We start from the raw sequence: 9,461 nt of genomic DNA, 5'->3' as shown, positions 1-9,461 counted from the left end.
CAAGGGTGTGTCACACTACCCTCTTCTGCTGGTTTCTTTTCTACGGATTTTTCATTTAATACGGAAGTACCAGGTGTAGTCGGGGGTGATTCAGCAAATATATCAAAAGCTGCTGGCAATTCACCTTTGTTAGCCACCTGACTTTCTTTTGATTTCTCTTGTACTTTTTCCATTTCTTCTTCTACAGGTTCCACTTTTATAATTAAAGGTTTCACCTTTAGAGTTAAATCTTCTATTTTCAATTCAGTGGTTTCAATTTTTTCTTTTTTAATATTTTCCACTTTATTTCGTATTTCCTCTTCATTGGGCATTTTTTCCCCCAGGTCTTTCTCTGGATGCTCCTCTTTCTCTAACCCATCCCGCAAATTCTGATTTGTTATCTCTGTATCCTCTGAAGAATGTTCGTGTTGCTGCTGCTGCGTGGGTGTTGATCTATTCGATGATCCATAGGATTTACGTATTTTTTCAATTTTTCTTCTACTCGATTTATTTGATGTTTTCTTATGTTTCCCTGTTAGCGATGATGTAGACAGGGTTTTCCGATGCCTTTTTGATTTTTTAGAATCTTTTGTTTTATGTTTTTTCGACTTTTTCTTTTCTTTCGAGAGTGATTTGTGCTTTTTGTCTTTTTTACGTATTTGTTCATGTTGATTATGTTTATGATGATCATCATCATCTTGTTTATTATCAGCTTCTGGGCTCTCATCATTCCAATCTTCTTCTGATGGCTCTTTATTTGAACTGTGTGGTTTTGCGTCTGAATAAGCGTTATGGAATTTATTGTGTTCTCTATTATATTAAATGCATACGATAAGGTTGGTTTACATTTTGTCCATCTGTTTGGAAGAGAAAAGAAGAAAAGGAAAATTTTAATTCGAATTAGAAAGCAGAAGAAACAGCGTGGTATTCTGCTAAAGTTTCATATTAATATTCTTGATATCTTCTATCTATCTATCTATCTATCTATCTATCTATCTATCTATCTATCTATCTATATATCTATCTATCTATCTATCTATCTATCTATCTATCTATCTATCTCTATCTATCTATCTATCTATCTATCTATCTACCTATCTATCTATCTATCTATCTATCTATCTATCTATCTATCTATCTATCTATCTATCTATCTATCTATCTATCTATCTATCTATCTATCTATCTATATCTATCTATCTATCTCTATCTATCTATCTATCTATCTATCTATCTATCTATCTATCTATCTATCTATCTATCTATCTATCTATCTATCTATCTATCTATCTATCTATCTATCTATCTATCTATCTATCTATCTATCTATATCTATCTATCTATCTATCTATCTACTATCTATCTATCTATCTATCTATCTATCTATCTATCTATCTATCTATCTATCTATCTATCTATCTATCTATCTATCTCTCTATCTATCTATCTATCTATCTATCTATCTATCTATCTATCTATCTATCTATCTATCTATCTATCTATCTATCTATCTATCCATCTATCCATCTATCTATCTATCTATCTATCTATCTATCTATCTATCTATCTATCTATCTATCTATCTATCTATCTATCTATCTATCTATCTATCTATCTATCTATCTATCTATCTATCTATCTATCTATCTATCTATCTATCTATCTATCTATCTATCTATCTATCTATCTATCTATCTATCTATCTATCTATCTATCTATCTATCTATCTATCTATCTATCTATCTATCTATCTATCTATCTATCTATCTATCTATCTATCTATCTATCTATCTATCTATCTATCTATCTATCTATCTATCTATCTATCTATCTATCTATCTATCTATCTATCTATCTATCTATCTATCTATCTATCTATCTATCTATCTATCTATCTCTATCTATCTATCTATCTATCTATCTATCTATCTCTATCTATCTCTATCTATCTATCTATCTATCTATCTATCTATCTATCTATCTATCTATCTATCTATCTATCTATCTATCTATCTATCTATCTATCTATCTATCTATCTATCTATCATCTATCTATCTATCTATCTATCTATCTATCTATCTCTATCTATCTATCTCTATCTATCTATCTATCTATCTATCTATCTATATCTATCTATCTATCTATCTATCTATCTATATTCTATCTATCTATCTATCTATCTATCTATCTATCTATCTATCTATCTATCTATCTATCTATCTATCTATCTATCTATCTATCTATCTATCTATCTATCTATCTATCTATCTATCTATCTATCTATCTATCTATCTATCTATCTATCTATCTATCTATCTATCTATCTATCTATCTATCTATCTATCTATCTATCTATCTACCTATCTACAAATAAATTTAGTTTCTCTTCCAAAATAAGTCATTTAAAGACTTTACTTTTTTGCATTCTTTTTATATAAATAAACACTGTCAACTTCTTTAGCTGTCAACTTCTTTAGCTTATTGTTTTTGCAAAATGAGTCCAAAATTATTATTAAAATATTAAAAAACTCACTGTAAATCCGCAGATGGTGGCAGTATAGGTGAATGGCCACGATTAGGTGGCGGTGTATGGTGGTGATGATGATGACGTTGTTGCTGAAGACCATGCGAACCATGAGGAACATTAAATTTAGGAGCTGCACCGCCACTATTACCAACGCCTGCAAAAAAGGGTGGACGAAAACCTTGGAAGGGCATACGACCACCACGCATACCACCACGACCTCTTGGTATAAACCACCACCACGTCCATGCGAAAAGTCAGGGCGGGGAGCACGCATGAAAGGATTCATAGGACGGAAACCACCCATAAATGCTTCTGTTAAAATATGAGGAGGCGGTAAATGTGGTGGATAACGTGTTGCTGGCATAGAAGGTATGGCAATGGCAGAATTTAATATATTGCCCTGTTTTTCGCTAACATGCTCATCATCATCTTCGGCGCCGGAAGAACATAAACCTTCGCTTTCTTCCGATTCAGTGGCCTTTTTAATTTTAACGCTTTTTACTTTGAGCTGTTTCAGTATTATCTTCATCGCCCGCTTATTAAGGCTTTATTGCTGCCTTTGGGCTAAAGATTAAAATAATAAAATTTTTTATAATTATTTTAAATTTATAAATAAAAAAACACTTACCCTTTTTTAATTTCTTTAGTTTCTTACGCTCTTCTTTAGCCTTACGCTTACGCTCTAATTCCAATCTGTTTCTCCTGATTGCCTACGCTTTTCAGCCTCCAATTTACGTTTCTCTACTTCCTCTTTACGCCTCTTGGCATCTAATTCTAAAATTGCACGTACTTTTTCCTCACAAGCTTCCGCTTCCATTTGTGATACAGTTTTTAAAGCTTTAGCCAATGTATCCTTGGATAATTGCTTAGCCGGTGGCTCTGGTCGTTTCCTGGGCCAAACGTGAAGGTGTATGTTCCTTAACCGTGGCTGGACTAGAACCGGGCGGAGGTGTTTTTACCTCTCCCGGTTCTAAACTACTATCGCCACCTTGCATATCGTCTAGAAAACCGAATGTCAATTTGGCTACACCCTCTTCAGACACTTTGATGTCGTTTTTTCCGTTATTACCAGCGGCCACTACATTCACGACCTCCAAATCGACCGCAATGCTGCTGTTATTAGTGTCGGCGGCCACCTCTGCTGCATTCTCTACAAAAACGCTGTCGAAATCTTTTGTGTCCGATTCCGTCATGTAGTTTTCTTTATATTAATAACAATTTCTTATCTTTAAATCCTTTACTTATTATTATTAGTACTTAAAACAAAAAAATCATCGTTTTTCAACTTACACAATTCACTGTTTTATCATTTTTTATTTTTTTCTGTATTTTTTATGGGTATTTTATTTTGGTTTAATTTTGTTCATTCAAAACTTGAGTGTTCCAACCACACTACACACATTTAGTAATAGTTATTGCTTATTTATCATCAACCTCATCATCGTGATCACCATCATCATCATTATCATCTTCACCTCAATATGTACAATATAAATTTTCCAAGTGCACAAAATATACGGAGTGTAGTTGTGTGTCTCGACCAGTGTGGTTACAAAAAAAAATCAATCAATTATGTAGCAGTAGAGAGTAGACCGTGCACGAGTTAGAGAATTTTTCATTAGCAATTTTAAGTGCTTAAATCACAGTTTTCTAATAAAATTTCATATTTTAAGTGTAATTAAGTTTGTAAATTTCATTTTTCTATAAAATTTATGTTATTTAATAGGTTTGTGGGGGATGATATTGTAATTTGAAAACTTATCAAAATTAATCGCGTCTAAAAAATTTCTGCTACTTTTAATGATTCTTCTTCTTTTTTTATGTGCATGTATAGAAAAGCAACAACAATTAAAACCCCCAATTGTCATATTGTAATATATTCAAAAGCTTAATGTTATGAAATAATGCAATAGGCATACTTTTAGGAGGAAATGTATTGAATTGTAGAACATATACAAAAGCAAAATGTTATAAAATAAATATTGTTGCCTTATTTTAGGAGAAAAAAAAACTATTTATGGATAAGGATAATTCGAAGAACCCGTTTTTATTCCTCAGACTTGTTTTTGTACTATTATTTAGTAGACTTGGTGTTATTTCAGACACTATGTCCTATTCTATCAGTGTTGTCAGACAAATTTTGACTCATGCCCCCAATCTTAGGCTAGAAGTTCCAAAAAAAATCCTCATTTATAAATTGAAATTCCCATCATATTTTTTTCTAACAAATGGAACATAGAGTGCAGTTTTTTCTGTATATGTATGTGCTGCACGAAGTTAAATTCACCCTAAGGTAGTCCAGGTAGGCCGCAGCAGTTTTTGAAACTCTTTGCAATTTTACAAAGCAATTTTAATGTACATATTTGTGTATCGTGACCGAACAGTGTTGCCAGAAAAATTTTTACTTTATATAAAATATGTATTGGAAATTCTTAGAAATTTGAAGGAATAATATGTATATTCGGGTTCTATAAATCGACTTTCGAATAATCGAAAAAAGTCGAAAAGTCGAAGTCGACTATTTGTTCCAAAAAAGTCGATAACTCGACTATCGTCTATGAAAAAAGTCGAAAAGTCGACTTTGTAAATAAAAGTCGAAAAGTCGAAAAGTCGAAAAAAGTCGATAAGTCGAAAAAAAGTCGAAGAAAGTCGAAAAAAGTCGAAAAGTCGGAAAAAGTCGAAAAGTCGGAAAAAGTCGAAAAGTCGAAAAAAGTCGAAAATAGTCGAAAATTTTAAAAAAGTGGAAAAGAGGTCAAAAACTCTAAAATAGTCGGAAAAACTCGAAAAAAGTAAAAATTAGTCGAAAAAAAGTCGAAATAAGTCGAAAATAGTCAAAAAGTCGTAAAAAATCGAAAAGTCGAAAAAAGTCGAAAAAAGTCGAAAAGTCGAAAAAAGTCGAAAAAAGTCGAAAAAAGTCGGAAAAAGTCGGAAAAAGTCGAAAAGTCGAAAAGTCGAAAAAAGTCGAAAAAAGTCGGAAAAAGTCGAAAAGTCGAAAAAAGTCGAAAAGTCGAAAAAAAGTCGGAAAAAGTCGAAAAAAAGTCGAAAAAAGTCGGAAAAAGTCGAAAAGTCGGAAAAAGTCGAAAAGTCGACCATTTATAAAATACTAAAAGTCGAAAAGTCTAAAAGTCGACTTTTAAATATATGAAAAAGGTCGAAAAGTCGAAAAAATCGACTTTTCATAAAATGAAAAAAGTCGAAAGGTAGAAAAGTAGACTTTTAACTAAATGCAAAAAGTCGAAAAGTCGAAAAGTCGACTTTTCGTTTCAACTATAGAACCCTAATGTATATTTAAAGTTCAACTTGAAAAATAACTAGTGAGAGTGTTATATTCGGCTGTGCCGAATCTCATATACCCACCATCAAACCGTATGCCGTAAAAGGAATGCTTCCCTATAAACATCAGGGTGATATTTAGAAGTCAATTATGGACCGAGCTCTTTTGAACTAACAAAATATAAATTTTGAAAAACAAAATATTTTTGTTCAATTTTTAAACCGTGAGCGTATGAGTAATTTTCTGAATATGCGTCAATTATGAATCGATACTTATAAAATTTTCTACATAGATTTAATTTTATATAGAACTTGTTTATATCAAATTTCATCGCAATACTCGTATTTTAAATAAGGAAAACATTTTATGTAGATTTTCATCGCTGTACTAGTAATTTTCCCGATCAAATTTTCCAAAGGGGATCTTATATGATACCTCTCGTCAGTTATTGACCTATCCTCATAACTTTTTGTAGACCAATTTTGGTTTATATAAATCTTGTTTACATTGAATATCATCTCTGTACTCGCATTTTTATGCCAGTAATTAGTGTTACTGTAATTTTCTTAAGGGACCTTATATCGGGGATAGGGTCAATTATGGACCAATCCTTAAAAAATTTGGTAGAAAGATTTTGGCTCATATGAAACTTATTCATGTCGAATTTCATCGCTATACTCGTACTTCTGAAGCAGTTATGTCCGTTAAAGCTTTTTTTGGAGGATCTCTTGTATGGGGGCTATCCGAAAAATTGGACCGATATTGCTCATTTTCAATACCAAACAATCCTTAGTAATAAAGAATATTTATGCGAAATTTCAACTGTCTGGCTCCTCCCGTGTGGTCCCTATCATGATTTCAACAGACAGACGGACATGGCTAGATCGTCTAAGAATTTAATAAGGTCTATAACCAATATTTCGATGTGTTACAAAAACAATATATTTTTATACCCACCATCAAAAAAGATGGGGGGTATATTGTTTTTGTCACTCCGCTTGTAACACATCAAAATATTCGTCTAAGACCCATATTAGATTCTAAGACGATCTAGCCATGTCCGTCCGTCTGTCTGTCTGTCTGTCTGTTGAAAACACGATAGAGTCCAAACGGGAACATAAATTGCTAAAATGTATCGGAACAAGGTAATATTGAAGACAAATGCTTTATTATGAAAAATATATTACATTTAATATTCATAACTGTTGGTCGGTCACGCCCGAATATACTTTATTACTTGTTTAATGCATTATAATATCATAAATAATTAAAACAAACTTTTGTCAAATTTCTGTAGCGTAATTTGTATGCATGATTAAAAATAATTATATTAAAAGCTTTTTAATTTGCACCGATATTTTTAATTATATTTATATTTATACCCTCCGCCAATTTAGTGGGGAGGGTATTATGGGGAGTCTAGTCTATAGTCTAGTCTACAGTCTAGTCTATAGTCTAGTCTACAGTCTAGTCTATAGTCTAGTCTATAGTCTAGTCTATAGTCTAGTCTATAGTCTAGTCTATAGTCTAGTCTATAGTCTAGTCTATAGTCTAGTCTATAGTCTAGTCTATAGTCTAGTCTATAGTCTAGTCTATAGTCTAGTCTATAGTCTAGTCTATAGTCTAGTCTATAGCCTAGTCTATAGTCTAGTCTATAGTCTAGTCTATAGCCTAGTCTATAGTCTAGTCTATAGTCTAGTCTATAGTCTAGTCTATAGTCTAGTCTATAGTCTAGTCTATAGTCTAGTCTATAGTCTAGTCTATAGTCTAGTCTATAGTCTAGTCTATAGTCTAGTCTATAGTCTAGTCTATAGTCTAGTCTATAGTCTAGTCTATAGTCTAGTCTATAGTCTAGTCTATAGTCTAGTCTATAGTCTAGTCTATAGTCTAGTCTATAGTCTAGTCTATAGTCTAGTCTATAGTCTAGTCTATAGTCTAGTCTATAGTCTAGTCTATAGTCTAGTCTATAGTCTAGTCTATAGTCTAGTCTATAGTCTAGTCTATAGTCTAGTCTATAGTCTAGTCTATAGTCTAGTCTATAGTCTAGTCTATAGTCTAGTCTATAGTCTAGTCTATAGTCTAGTCTATAGTCTAGTCTATAGTCTAGTCTAGTCTAGTCTATAGTCTAGTCTATAGTCTAGTCTATAGTCTAGTCTATAGTCTAGTCTATAGTCTAGTCTATAGTCTAGTCTATAGTCTAGTCTATAGTCTAGTCTATAGTCTAGTCTATAGTCTAGTCTATAGTCTAGTCTATAGTCTAGTCTATAGTCTAGTCTATAGTCTAGTCTATAGTCTAGTCTATAGTCTAGTCTATAGTCTAGTCTATAGTCTAGTCTATAGTCTAGTCTATAGTCTAGTCTATAGTCTAGTCTATAGTCTAGTCTATAGTCTAGTCTATAGTCTAGTCTATAGTCTAGTCTATAGTCTAGTCTATAGTCTAGTCTATAGTCTAGTCTATATTAGTCTATAGTCTAGTCTATAGTCTAGTCTATAGTCTAGTCTATAGTCTAGTCTATAGTCTAGTCTATAGTCTAGTCTATAGTCTAGTCTATAGTCTAGTCTATAGTCTAGTCTATAGTCTAGTCTATAGTCTAGTCTATAGTCTAGTCTATAGTCTAGTCTATAGTCTAGTCTATAGTCAGCCGATTTTAGTTTGGAAAATATGAGTGATCACAGATTTTCACTAGTTTTGCAATTAGAGCGTTATTTAAGGATCTACGGCCGATTTTAGTTTTCTCATATAAAAATCGATTTTTGGTAAGAAATATGAGTGATCACAGATTTTCACTAGTTTTGCAATTAGAGCGTTATTTAAGGATCTACGGCCGATTTTAGTTTTCTCATGTAAAAATCGATTTTTAGTAAGAAATATGTGTGATCACTGATTTTCACTAGTTTTGCAATTGAAGCGTTATTTAAGGATCTACGGCCGATTTTAGTTTTCTCATATAAAAATCGATTTTTGGCAAGAAATATAAGTGATCACAGATTATCACTAGTTTTGCAATTGAAGCGTTATTTAAGGATCTACCGCCGATTTTAGTTTTTTCATTTAAAGACTGACTTTTGATGGAGAATATGAGTGATCACAGATTTTCACTAGTTTTGCAATTGAAGCGTTATTTAAGGATCTACAGCCGATTTTAGTATTCTTATATAAAGACTGACTTTTGATGGAGAATGCTAGTGATCACAGATTTTCACTAGTTTTGCAATTAGAGCGTTATTTAAGGATCCACGGCCGATTTTAGTTTTCTCATATAAAGACTGACTTTTGATGGAAAATATGAGTGATCACAGATTTTCACTAGTTTTACAATTAGAGCGTTATTTAAGGATTTACGGCCGATTTTAGTTTTCTCATATAAACCTGACTTTTGATGGAAAATATGAGTGATCACAGATTTTCACTACTATTGCAATTAGAGCGTTATTTAAGGATCTACGGCCGATTTTAGTTTTCTCATATAAAGACTGACTTTTGATGGAAAATATGAGTGGTCACAGATTTTTACTAGTGTTGCAATTAGAGCGTTATTTAAGGATCTACGGCCGATTTTAGTTTTCTCATATAAAGACTGACTTTTGATGGAAAATATGAATGATCACAGATTTTCACTAGTTTTGCAATTAGAGCGTTATTTAAGGATCTACGGCCGATTTTAGTTGTCTCATATAAA

At 32.2% G+C, this 9,461-nt stretch overlaps 1 protein-coding gene across 4 annotated transcripts; it reads right to left on the bottom strand.

Moving 5' to 3' along the window:
- Positions 1-289: 289 nt before the first annotated feature.
- Positions 290-4,319, bottom strand: LOC119615611. Of its 4 annotated transcripts, none has more exons than XR_005232459.1 (2): positions 2,514-4,319; positions 290-836 (listed from the first exon to the last, which is right to left on the bottom strand). XR_005232459.1 is itself a non-coding variant. In XM_037971619.1 (2 exons), exon 2 carries the CDS (start codon positions 3,698-3,700, stop codon positions 3,374-3,376), a length of 327 nt encoding a protein of 108 aa, XP_037827547.1. In that variant the 5' UTR covers positions 3,701-3,733; positions 3,798-4,319; the 3' UTR covers positions 3,182-3,373. The 4 variants fall into 4 exon arrangements, 2 of the variants coding, with proteins under 2 accessions (XP_037827547.1, XP_037827548.1); XR_005232460.1 differs by lacking the exon at positions 290-836 and having other exon boundaries at positions 3,182-3,678; positions 3,798-4,319; XM_037971619.1 differs by lacking the exon at positions 290-836 and having other exon boundaries at positions 3,182-3,733; positions 3,798-4,319.
- Between the last annotated feature and the right edge of the window lie 5,142 nt (positions 4,320-9,461).

Source organism: Lucilia sericata, unplaced genomic scaffold, assembly GCF_015586225.1.
Source record: "Lucilia sericata isolate MDLA Ls3-8-SP2 unplaced genomic scaffold, ASM1558622v1 Contig006239F_arrow, whole genome shotgun sequence".
Taxonomy (NCBI): domain Eukaryota; kingdom Metazoa; phylum Arthropoda; class Insecta; order Diptera; family Calliphoridae; genus Lucilia; species Lucilia sericata.
This window is presented reverse-complemented; position numbering and strand designations above follow the sequence as displayed.

Coding starts and splice junctions, on each gene's coding strand:
- LOC119615611 (XM_037971619.1), bottom strand. CDS start 3,700: ATGACGGAATCGGACACAAAAGATTTCGACAGCGTTTTTGTAGAGAAT.